Source organism: Mustelus asterias, chromosome 12, assembly GCF_964213995.1.
Source record: "Mustelus asterias chromosome 12, sMusAst1.hap1.1, whole genome shotgun sequence".
NCBI classification, from domain to species: domain Eukaryota; kingdom Metazoa; phylum Chordata; class Chondrichthyes; order Carcharhiniformes; family Triakidae; genus Mustelus; species Mustelus asterias.
The window spans coordinates 8877717-8891160 of record NC_135812.1 but is presented as its reverse complement, the minus strand read 5'-3'; the positions used below and the strand labels follow the sequence as shown (position 1 = coordinate 8891160).

Here is a 13444-nt window from a genome sequence, read left to right as displayed (position 1 = left end):
ATGGATATACAGAGGGACACCGGAAAAGGTGGAAAAGCAGTTTACATGGACAACTCCAGACCTGAGAATGTGTAGCAATGTTCAGCACCATTTGCAACTTCTCAGATGCTGAAGCAGTCCATGTGCAAATGATTCAGAACTTGGACAATATCCAGGCTTGGCTGACATTCACGCCACACAAGTATCAGGCAATGACCATCTCCAACAAGAGAGAATGTAACTATCGTCCGATTCCGCTCTTAGGTGACTGTGTGGAGTTTGTATGTTCTCCCCGTGTCTGCGTGGGTTTAGAATGCCTACAGCACAGAAGAGAGCCATTAGGCCCACCGAGTCTGTACCACCTACAATTCCACCCAGGCCCTATTCCTGCAACCCCACACATTTACCCTGCTAATCCCCTTGACACTACGGTCAATTTAGCATGGCCAATGAACCTAACACGCATATCTTTGGGTTTCCTCCAGGTGCTCTGGTTTCCCCCCTCCACAGTCCAAAGGCTTGGTGGATTGGCCATGTTAAATTGCCCCTGAGTGTCCAAAAATGTGTAGGTTAGGTGGATTAGCCATGGTAAATGCACGGGGTTAAGCCTGGGTCAGATGCTCTTTTGGAGAGCTGATGCAGAATCGATGGGCCGAGTGGCCTCCTTCTACACCGTAGGGATTCTATGGTTTTATGGGCATTTAATGGCATTACCATCACTGAATCCCCCACCATCAACATCTAGGGGTTACCATGGACCATCATAGATCATAGAAACCCTACAGTGCAGAAGGAGGCCATTCGGCCCATCGAGTCTGCACCGACCACAATCCCACCCAGGCCCTACCCGCTAATCCCTTTTTTTTTTACCCGCTAATCCCTCTAACCTACGCATCCCAGGACTCTAAGGGGCAATTTTTAACCTGGCCAATCAACCTAACCCGCACATCTTTGGACCAGAAACAGAACTGCACTAGCCATATAAATACAGTGCCGACCAGAGTAGATCAAAAGCTAGGAATCTTGCGGCGAGTAACTCACCTCCCGAATCCCCAAAATCTGTCCACCATCTGCACGGCACAAGTCATAGAATCCCTACAGTGCAGGAGGCCATTCAGCCCATCGAGGCAGCAGAATGGGGTGATTGAATACTCTCCACTTGCCTGGATAAGTGCAGCTCCAATAACACCCAAGAAACTTGACACCATTCAGGACAAAGCAGCCTGCTTGACTGACATCCTATCCACAAACATCCACTCCACCCATCATTGGCAGACAGTGGCAGCAGAGTGTACCATCTATAAGATGTACTGCAGGAACTAACCAAGGCTCCTTAGGCAGCACCTGTAAATGTGAGGTCATCCATTTTCATAGGAATAACAGCAAAATGGATTATTATTTAAATGGTAAAACATTGCAGCATGCTGCTGTGCAGAGGGACCTGAGTGTCCTTGTGCAGGAATCTCAAGGAGTTGGTTTGCAGGTGCAGCAGGTAATTAAGGCGGCAAATGGAATTTTGTCCTTCATTGCTAGAGGGATGGAGTTTAAAAACAGTGAGATTATGTTGCAGCTGTATAAGGTGCTGGTGAGGCTACACCTGGAGTACTGTGTACAGTTTTGGTCTCCTTACTTGAGAAAGGATATACTGGCACTGGAGGGGGTGCAGAGGAGATTCACTAGGTTGATTCCGGAGTTGAGAGGGTTGGCTTATGAGGAGAGACTGAGTAGATTGGGGCTATACTCATTGGAATTCAGAAGAATGAGGGGAGATCTTATAGAACAATATAAGATTATGAAGAGAATAGATAAGATAGAAGCAGGGAAGTTGTTTCCGCTGGCGGGTGAAACTAGAACTAGGGGACATAGCCTCAAAATAAGGGGTAATTTAACATGGCCAAAATTCCTTCATGGGATGTGAGTGTCGCTGAGCAAGGCTGGGTCTCTTTTCTACAGAAAAATGAAGGTTTGAAGAGTGACCTCTGAGAGGTCTTTCTAATCACGAAAGAATTTCGTATTGTAGACATAGAGAAGATCCGTCCACTCATGGTTAAGAAGAAAAGTAAAGGCATAAACATAAAATAGGCTACAATAAGTCCAACAGACTCAAAAGATTGTAGGTTTAAGCCCTACTCTCCAGCCTTGAGCACCGAGGCTGAGACATCAGTGCAGTTGTAAACCGTCAGACACGTTTAGGAGGCAGCTCCAGATCCTCGACTGACTCACCTGTCCTTGACGATTCTAGAGAGTAACAGTTTTAACAACACCAGATTGAGAATTTTATTCCTTTTCTAGAGAGTGCAGGACATGTGAACACAAAGCGAAATCCCTCCATGGTGGAATGGTGGGAGGGAGTAAAAGGAGCAGCTTGTCTTTTGGCGTAAATTTGAAGACAAACATTGGTTAAGGAAACACGGGAAGGAAAGGCAACGCGATTACCCACAAGAATCATTCCTGTCCTGGGGAACCACTGTGGCTTCAGCTGGTTCGAAAGCTCCGGTTCGCAGTACGTAGTCGGTGCTGAGTGCCATCGTATTGACCCAGTGTGCATGACCCTGGAGTGTTCTACACATGACCCCCTGAAAATAGACCATACAAACAGTTACCAAACTGTCCTCAGTATATTCCTCATGGAAACAAAAAAAAATAATGACTAAGACATTAATATACAGTGCAGTACATTCACAAGGTCATGTGTGTAATCTAAAATACATTATGTACATGAACACAGTCTGTACACAAACTTTTTCCATACACCATTTTAACACACAACACTCTGATCCGCAACTGTTGACACACAAATAGATGGAGCATTTTGAGAATGGTCGTTAATGACATTAAAGAACCCAGGTTGTTGCCAATGAGAATGTATCTAAGGAAATTCACCTCAGAGTGAATGCAGTCAGGTAAAACTGACCTAATAAAAGCCTTTAAGAGGCTTTTGATAGGATCGACGCTGTAGCCATTTACAGGACACCCAAAGCTAGAGAACAAAAGTAGAAGATAGTAACCAAACAATGCAAAGAGGAATTGCTTTGTCCAGGTGGCATGGTGGTTAGCACTGCTGCCTCACAGCGCCAGGGACCCGGGTTCAATTCCCGGCTCGGGTCACTGTCTGAGTGGAGTCTGCACGTTCTCCCCATGTCTGTGTGGGTTTCCTCCGGGTGCTCTGGTTTCCTCCCACAGTCTGAAAGACGTGCTGGTTAGGTGCATTGGCCGTGCTAAATTCTCCCTCAGTGTACCCAAACAGGCGCCAGAGTGTGGCGCCTAGGGGATTTTCACAGTAACTTCACTGCAGTGTTAATGTAAGCCTACTTGTGACACTAATAAATAAACTTTCAGCTTTAGAGGGCAGTGGCAATGTGGAACTTACTGCCACAGGAAGGATCTGAGGCAAATATCACTTTTCTTTTGTCTCAATGGGATGTGGGTGTCTCTGGCTGGGCCCATCCCTAATTGTCCCTGAACTGAGTGGCTTGCTGGACCATTTCAGAGGGCAGTTGGGAGTCAACCACATTGCTGTGGCTCTGGAATCACATGTAGGCCAGACCGGGTAAGGACGGCAGATTTCCTTCCCTGAGTGACATTCATTCACAGAGGGGTTTTTCGGTCAATCAATGATAGTTGTCATGGTTACCATTACTCGGGCTAGCTTTTCAGTTCCAGATTTATTAACTGGATTTAAATTCCACCAGCTGCTGTGGTGGGATTTAAACTCATGAAATTCTGGGGCTCTGGATTACCAATCCAGTGACATTAGCACAGTGCCATATCAACCCCTAACCATAAATACATTCAAGGAGAAAGTAGAGAAAGACGTAAAGGGGGAAGGAATTGATTGATTTGCTGATGGGGTGAGATGAAATAGGATGGGAGGAGGTTTGAGTGCAGCATAAACACCATCATGGAGCAGCTGGGCTGAATGGCCTGTTTCTGTGCTGTAACTTCTATCTAATTCTATGTAAAAACTGGCTGCCACACAGTAAGGTCCCAGTATTTCTGGATCCCCTCTCACTTCCCTTAAAATGCTGACTTGTACACATTAAAATGGCCATGACTTTGAAAGTCTGATTCCGTCCCTTCCAGTGGTTTACTGCCACTCCTTATTGCTGCACAGGTTATGCTGCAGGACCCCAATGCTTCCAGTCGATAGCTTATTCTCATATTGAACTCTGGCAATTGTACAATGCGTCACCAGCCGCCAGCAGGCGCGCACACACAGACGCACGCGCACACACAGACGCACGCACACACAGAGACAGGCACACACAGACGCGCGCGCACACACAGACAAAGACACACAGACAGGCGCACACAGACAGGCGCACACAGACAGGCGCACACAGACAGGCGCACACAGACAGGCGCACACAGACAGGCGCACACAGACAGGCGCACACAGACAGACGCACACAGACAGACGCACACAGACAGACGCACACAGACAGACGCACACAGACAGACGCACACAGACAGACGCACACAGACAGACGCACACAGACAGACGCACACAGACAGACGCACACAGACAGACGCACACAGACAGACGCACACAGACAGACGCACACAGACAGACGCACACAGACAGACGCACACAGACAGACGCACACAGACAGACGCACACAGACAGACGCACACAGACAGACGCACACAGACAGACGCACACAGACAGACGCACACAGACAGACGCACACAGACAGACGCACACAGACAGACGCACACAGACAGACGCACACAGACAGACGCACACAGACAGACGCACACAGACAGACGCACACAGACAGACACACACAGACAGACACACACAGACAGACACACACAGACAGACACACACAGACAGACACACACAGACAGACACACACAGACAGACAGACACACACAGACAGACAGACACACACAGACAGACACACACAGACAGACAGACACACACAGACAGACAGACACACACAGACAGACAGACAGACACAGACAGACAGACAGACACACAGACAGACACACACAGACAGACACACACAGACAGACACACACAGACAGACACACACAGACAGACACACACAGACAGACACACACAGACAGACACACACAGACAGACACACACAGACAGACACACACAGACAGACACACACAGACAGACACACACAGACAGACACACACAGACAGACACACACAGACAGACACACACAGACAGACACACACAGACAGACACACACAGACAGACACACACAGACAGACACACACAGACAGACACACACAGACAGACACACACAGACAGGCACACACAGACAGACAGGCACACACAGACAGACAGGCACACACAGACAGACAGGCACACACAGACAGACAGGCACACACAGACAGACAGGCACACACAGACAGACAGGCACACACAGACAGACAGGCACACACAGACAGACAGGCACACACACACACACAGACACACACCGACAGGGTGTCCCACTGTTCAGAGTTGCCGCTTTAAAAAGTAAACCCACTCACATCTTGGGCCCGCCACACTTTTATTGTCCGGTCCTGCGACGAGGAAAAGATGAGACCGTCACCACCCCATTTCACACAGGTCACTGACTGTGTGTGCCCGGTCAGGATCTTATCGCAACGTCCCAGCACCGTGTCCCATATCCGGACACTGCCGTCTTTCGATGCACTGGCCAGGTAACGGCACTGCGGATTTCTAGACACGCGGGAGAAAAAAGATTAAAGAACCAAATTCCAACCGGAGACAAATAAACATTCCTCGCGGTGAATGAGAAAGAGGAAGTTCAGGGCTCTCAGCATTGGGCACACCGTGACTTTATCCCATTCTGAAGACCAATCCACTCTGACCACAGAGTGGCACAGTGGTTAGCACTGCTGCTTCACAGCGCCAGGGACCCGGGTTCAATTCCCAGCTTGGGTCACTGTCTGTGTGGAGTCTGCACGTTCTCCCCGTGTCTGCGTGGGTTTCCTCCGGGTGCTCCGGTTTCCTCCCACAGTCCGAGACATGTGCTGGTTAGGGTGCATTGGCCGTGCTAAATTTTCCCTCAGTGTAACCCGAACAGGCGCCGGAGTGTGGCGACGAGGGGATGTTCACAGTAACTTCATTGCGGTGTTAATGTAAGCCTACTTGTGACACTAATAAATAAACTTTACTTTACTTTATATTCAATTCCCGCCTTGGGTCACTGTCTGTGCGGAGTCTGCACATTCTCCCCATGTCTGCGTGGGTTTCCCCTGGGTGTTCCGGTTTCCTCCCACAGTCCAAAGATGTGCGGGTTAGAGGATTAGTGGGGTACATATGCGGGGTTACGGGGATAGAGCCTGGGTGGGATTCTCTGTCGGAGAGTCAGTGCAGGCCCGATGGGCCGAATGGCCTCCTTCTGCACTATAGGGATTCTATGTTCTATATAATGAAGACACTTCTAGGCAATGTCTGGTAATAATAGAATATAAGATGTGGGATAGGATTGAATCCCACTTTGAATGCTCAAAAAAACAGGCCATGAACACAGGTCAGTGAAGCACTGATAGATAAACCATCAATAACTCTCCCCACAGAGTGCTCTGTATCCTCCATTAGTTCCCACCCACTTTCTGCTCCCACTGTATAATGCATTATCCCTGACGCACAACAGCAGATGGAAGGCAAGGAATCTCTTCCCAAAATCCCTGCTTCTCGGAAGCAATTGTTAATGTCATATCAATATCACTGTGGAGGGAAACGGGACATGGTTATGAATTGTCTTTGAGCACAAAAAGGGGAGGAGGCGTCCAGGATCTCATCACCCCCGGAATGATATTTTAGTTTGATTTTGTACATTTTCTTCTGAAATTTTGATTTTTGTTAATTTGTTTTGCATTTACCCAGCTAATCTCCTCAACCTACACATCTTGGGACACCAAGGGGCAATTTAGCATGGCCAATCCACCTAACCTACACATTTTTTTGGGGGGTTGGGGGCTGACACCCTCCTTCATTAGTTGAATTTATTGACTTTAGATTGATGCTAGAGTATAAATAGGGGAGGGGCTATCCGCCCCGTCCATTAGTTAATTCGCTTTGACCATTTGTTTTATGGGGATGGCTGGGACACTGGGTTGAGTGGGAGGAGAGCCATGAGACTGAACAAGTCAATAAACACTCTCGATAAAGAAAAGCTCCATGCCTTGGCTTCAGCTTCACCAACCAGCTTGGCTCCTATTAACAGCAGTCACCCACTTTGGGGTGGCATGGCAGCACAGTGGTTAGTACTGCTGTCTCACAGCGCCAGGGACCCAGGTTCAATTCCGGCCTCCGGTCAGTGTATCTGTGGAGTCTGCACGTTCTCCCCATGTCTGCACGGGTTTCTTCCAGATGCTCCGGTTTCCTCACACAGTCCAAAGATGTGCGGGTTAGGTCATTCTAAATTTTCCCTTGGCGTCCCAAGATGTGTAGGTTAGGTGGATTGGCCAGGCTAAATTGCCTCTCGGTGTCTCAAGGTGTGTAGGTTAGGGGGATTGGCAGGTAAATGCATGGGGTTTTGGGGATAGGGTGAGTGGTGGGCCTGTGTAAGATGGCCTGTGATGATGGGCTGAATGGCCTCCTTCTGCACTGTCAGGATCCTATGGTCCACTCAAAGTTTCAGTTGATCTCACTGTCACCTGAGTCAGAAGGACTTTGAGCACAGGAGTCTGTGCTGTCGTTCCCAGTGCAGCACCAAGGGAATGTCACTGAGTCTCAGTGCCGAACACTGTCTGCAGAAGATCCACTGGTCCCGCTGGCTACTCAAATTAAAACCCTTGCTAACAGGACGACTACATTTGGTTGTTGGCCAGGAAATGTTATGAATTATTCACTCACATATGCAGCGGTTCCCAGCAGAGATACGTAATCCACTTCGAGTGCCCTGCCAGGACCTTTCCCATTTGCTTGCCAGTGCTGGGGTCCCACAGGAATATCTGAAATTAAACAGGCAAAGTGCAACTTTACCCAGAGGCAAGAAAGAAAGTCCATGCACTTGTCGACGCTTCCAAAACTGACCTGCCATTAATCTCTCCCCAGACTCCAGTTTGTGTATTCAGGCCAGACTCGACAAGTCAACACGCTTTCCTGAGACAAGCAAGGTGCTCGGGTGAAACGTGAAAGGTGGCGGCAGTTTGTTAAAATGCATAACCTTTCTTTTTCAATCTTCTTATTTTAACAGCATTTTCTCCGCCTGCCATTGCTATTGAAATGGCAAACGGCAGTTTGAGAGTAAATGGTTAATTAATGACCAGAAAAAATATAGCCACGCACTGACAGCTTGATAAATATTCAGCTTCTTCCCTGCTGCCATCAGACTTCTGAACGGACCGACCTTATATTAAGCTGATCTTTCTCGACACCCCAGCTATGACAGTAACAGCACAATCTGCACCCTCTCCTTTCCTTCTCATAGAATAGAATCATTCCTACAGTGCACAAGGAGGCCATTCAGCCCATCGAGTCTGCGCCAACAGAGCATCTCACACAGGCCCATCCCCGCAACCCACATATTTACCCTGCTAATCCCCCTAACCTGCACATCTTGGGACACTAAGAGGCAATTTAGCATGGCCCATCAACCTAACCTACACATCTTTCGGCTGTGGGAGGAATCCGGAGCACCCGGAGGAAACACACGCAGACACGGGGAGAACTCCACACAGTCACCCGAGGTCGGAATCGGACCCGGGTCCCTGGCGCTGTGAGGCAGCAGTGCTAACCACTGTGCCACCATGCCATCCTAAAACTATGTACGGTATGCTTTGTCTGTATAGCGCACAAGAAACAATATTTTTCGCTATATCCCAATATATGTGACAATAATAAATCAAATCAAATATAGACAAACCTTGAAGAGGAGTTTTTTTTCAATGGATTAAATACCTGACTATTCTTGCACCCAGAAGCCAACTTCTTCCCATCTGGGGACCAGGATATGCTCAATACCCAGTGCCGGTGACCTGAGGAAAAGAAATTACAACTTCTTTCAGGCAGGTTAACTCCCGACTCCTCCGCCGCCTTTGATTTATTAACGAAAAACACACATTACTCAATGATCTCATTCACGGTAATTTTTTGAGGATTTTTTTTGGTTAGTTAATGGTGGCAAGGGCCCGATCTCATTTCGCTCGCTGCTATAAACATTCCGTCAATTAAAGCGAGACAGATAATCAGAGAGTAGGCACAGAAACGGAGGGAGTTAAGAGGAAGCTTAATTTGCAATTGCTCAGAGCAGGACCATAAAGACCTTGAAATGAGGCTTTTCAAAGAGTGGTGTGGACAGGATTAACCCTGTCCACCATTTTAAATAGGTTGATGCCCCCATTACAAAGCAGTGGAATTAGATACACATAATGAGTAGCAATGTTCAAAGAAGCCCGACCCAACATTATTACATCTTTTCATGGTTATTAACTGATGGCAGAACAGAGAGCCAAGCCAGTCGTAGAATCCCTACAGCGCAGGAGGAGGACATTCGGCCCATCGAGATTGCACCGACAACAATCCCACCCAAACCCTCTCTCCCCATATATCCCCACGTATTTACCCTAGCTAGTCCCCCTGACACTAAGGGAAAATTGAGCATGGCCAATCAACCTAACCCGCACATCTTTGGACTGTGGGAGGAAACTGGAGGAAACCCACGCAGACACGGGGAGAAGGTGCAAACACCACATCCGCAGTTACCCGAGTCCAGAATTGAACCCAGGTCCCTGGTGCTGTGAGGCGGCAGTGCTAACCACTGTGCCACCTACCCAATGTGCCACTGTGCCGCCCACCCACTGTGCCACTGTGCCACACAGTGGGTGGCAGTGTTGAACATAAAGAAGAACTTGCATTTACAAAGCACCTTCCATGACCTCAGAATGTCTCAAAATGCTTTAGGACAACACGGTACTATTTTTTTTTGTGTTGTGGCTGTTGCTTTGTAGGAAGCACAGCATCGAATTTGTGCACAGCAAGATCCCACACAAAAAAATGACCAGGTAACGTTTTGGAGTTTCTGTACAGAACTGCCACTAGGTTTGGGCGACTACTCAAGGGTTACAATTCCCTTGTTGTTTGGGTGCTGGTGGAGGGATAAACATTGGCCAGAACACCGTCGATATCTCCCCTATTCTTCTTCGCAATAACTCTGTGGGATTCACCAGAGGGCGCAGATGGGGCCTCCGTTTAACATCTCATCTGAAAGGCAGCGCTGGCAATGCAGCACACCCTCAGTACTGCACTCTGAGGTGTCGGCCTGGATAATGCCTCAAGTCTCCAGAGTGGGTCTTAAACCCACAGCCTCCTGACCAACTCACTTGAGTCACACTTAACACAGCGCAGAGTAAATAGGACCAAAGATCACAGGGCGGCACAGTGGTTAGCACTGCTGCCTCACAGCGCCAGGGGTCCGGGTTCAATCCCGGCCCTGAGTGCCTGTCTGTGTGGAGTTTTCCTCGTTCTCCCCGCGTCTGCGTGGGTTTCCTCCGGTTTCCTCCCACAGCCCAAAGATGTGCGGGTTAGGTGGATTGGCCGTGCTAAATTGCCCCTTAGTGTCAGGGGGATTAGCAGGGAAAAATGTGGGGTTACGGGGATAGGGCCTGCGTGGGATTGTTGTCGGTGCAGGGCTCGATGGGCTGAATGGCCTCCTTCTGCACTGTAGGGATTCTGTGATCACCAGAAGAACTCTGATTTTTCTCTTTTTAGCGGTGGGGGTGAGTATTGTGACTCATTGCGGAGTCTGCGCTGGGAGATGGGACTCTCTCTGTTTCCCCTGCATCGTACACGCCCAATAAGGACACAGGATGGCTTCACGCCAAGTTCACTTTCTCTCCACTGTGCCCACAGTCCCAACTGGAGAAACAGCACCACCTGCTGCCTGTGGCATGGCATTTTTCTAACTCCTCTCACCTGCTGAAGGCAAAGCATTAAGGATTTCTATTATTAAAAAAGAACTTGTGTTTATATAGCAATGTTCACAGCCCCAGGACAATAAACCCACAACCTTCTAACTCAGAGGCCAAGAGTGCGAGGAACCCACTGAGTCACAGTTCAAAGTTTTTAAAATTTATTAGTCACAAGTAAGGCTTACATTAACACTGCAATGAAGTTACTGTGAAAATCCCCTAGTCGCCACACTCCGGCACCTGTTCGGGTACACTGAGGGAGAATTTAGCACGGCCAATGCACCCTAACCAACACGTCTTTCGGACTGTGGGAGGAAACCGGAGCACCCGGAGGAAACCCATGCAGGCACGGGGAGAATGTGCAGACTCCGCACAGTCACCCAAGCTGGGAATCGAACTCAGGTCCCTGGTGCTGAGAGGCAGCAGTGCTATCACCGTGCCACCGTGCCTCACATGAAGTTATGGGGAATTATTAAGATTGTAGGGCGTGTGTGTTTGTGGAAGATTCAAAAAGACAAAATCAAAATGTGCAGGTTAACATACAAAGTTAGCAGCAAAACAATAAACATTGTCATGGACAAATGTACGAAGGAAGACTCTGAAAACTAACTGAATAAAAGGGGCTGGGAGGCCATTAGTTTGGGTTCTGAAAGGAGAGAGAGACTTGAATCCAGAACCTTCTGATACAGGCGTGCCAACAACTGACCCAGGCTGGCAAATTAATTAACAAATTAATTCAATATCCTTTGGTCTCACCCCCCAGTATGAAATTGAATTTATATCACAAGTAGGCTTACATTAACACTGCAATGAAGTTACTGTGAAAATCCCCGAGTGGCCACACATTACACCTGTTCGGGTATAGAATCATGAAATCCCTACAGTACAGGAGGCCATTCGGCCCATCAAGCCTGCACCAACAACAATCCCACCCAAGACCTATCCCTGCAACCCCACTTATTTAGCCTGCTAATCCCCCTGACACTCAGGGGCAATTTAGCACGGCCAATGCAGCTAACCAACACGTCTTTTTGGACTGTGGGAGGAAACCGGAGCACCCGGAGGAAACCCACGCAGACACGGGGAGAACGTGCAGACGCCACACAATGACCCAAGCCAGGAATCGAACCTGGGTCTCTGGCACTGTGAGGCAGCAGTGCTAACCACTGTGCTGCCACGATTCAAAAGTATATTTTTGTATTCATTCGTGGGACATGGGCGTCGCTGGCTAGGCCAGCATTTATTGCCCATCCCTAGTTGCCCTTGAGAAGCTGCTGGGGAGCTGCCTTCTTGATTCGCTGCAATCCATATTCTGTGGGTTGACCCACAATGCCGTTAGGGAGGGAATTCCAGGATTCTGACCCAGCGACTGTGAAGGAATGGCGATATATTTCCAAGTCAGGACGGTGAGGGGCTTGGAGGGGAAATATGCTCGCAAAGACAAGGCCGGAGAGAAGGCCGGTCACCTTCCCGGGAAACGCTGTGTGTGCATCAGGATCCTAAAGCAGGAAGGGAATGGGATTGGTGGCAGGAGGAAGGATAATATTGAAATGTTCAAAGTGAACTTGCCTTTAGCTGTAAAGTGAGGGGTTTCCGTCGACAGATCCCAGAACCGTACCGTGGTGTCTCCTGATCCACTTGCGAGATACCTTTAACAGCAGAGTTACTGGGTCAATACTGCACACAATCCCACCCTATCCCCATGACGCTACACATTTACCCTGCTAAAGAGACAATTCAGCATGGCCAATCAACCTAGCCCGCACATGTTTGGAGTGTGGGAGGAAACTGGAGCATCCGGAGGAAACCCACGCAGATGTTTTGAGTGTGGGAGGAAACTGGAGCATCCGGAGGAAACCCACGCAGACACGGGGAGAATGTGCGAACTCCACACAGACAGTGACCCAAGCTGGGAATCGAACCCAGGTCCCTGGTGCTGTGAGGCAGCAGTGCTAACCACTGTGCCACCGTGCCCGCCCCATTTGTTTGAAATCATGCCAGGGGATTTTTTACATCCACTTGAGTCGGTGCATAACGCCCTGGTTTCTCATCAACCCATCTGAAACACCGCATTCAACAGTGCAGCACTCCCTCAGTATTCCACCGCAGTGTCAGGCTTCATTCTGGGGTGCTTAAGTCCTGGAGTGAGGCTTGACCCAGGAACCTTGTGACTCTCAACTGAGCCTAAACTGACATCAAAGGGAGAGACTGGAATAATCTTTCAGGAGTTTTTTTTCTTTGAGAGACTTGCCTTCCAGTGGGGCTGAAGGCCACAGAAATGACAGCCTCCGTGTGGCCTTCCAATGAGCTGGTACAACGTGTCACAGCCCGCACGCGAAACACTGCCTGCGGCTGATAAATAATGTCGATCACATTTTCCGTTTCCACCTTCTGCTCCTGCAGCGCCTTCTCCAGCGAGGTGACAATTTCCGTCTCGTTCACGTAGAAGGCCAAAGGCAGGGGATCATCCTGAAAATAACAGACCAGAAATAAGGATGATAACAGGATGACCAAATACATGAAGGAGGAGGGAATAGAGAGATACGGACCGAGTGAGGGCAGAAGGATCTTTATTTTG

At 48.8% G+C, this 13444-nt stretch overlaps 1 protein-coding gene across 2 annotated transcripts in view; it reads right to left on the bottom strand.

Moving 5' to 3' along the window:
- Positions 1 to 13444, bottom strand: part of nle1 (notchless homolog 1 (Drosophila)) — a 38787-nt gene that overhangs the window by 15955 nt on the left and 9388 nt on the right. For both annotated transcript variants that reach the window (XM_078224692.1, XM_078224693.1), the window contains exons 3-8: positions 13118 to 13335; positions 12436 to 12515; positions 8858 to 8934; positions 7811 to 7908; positions 5473 to 5665; positions 2420 to 2555 (exon numbers count right to left, since the gene is read on the bottom strand). In XM_078224692.1, the coding sequence (XP_078080818.1) occupies positions 2420 to 2555; positions 5473 to 5665; positions 7811 to 7908; positions 8858 to 8934; positions 12436 to 12515; positions 13118 to 13335 (802 nt within the window). The remainder of the gene's footprint in view (positions 1 to 2419; positions 2556 to 5472; positions 5666 to 7810; positions 7909 to 8857; positions 8935 to 12435; positions 12516 to 13117; positions 13336 to 13444) is intronic.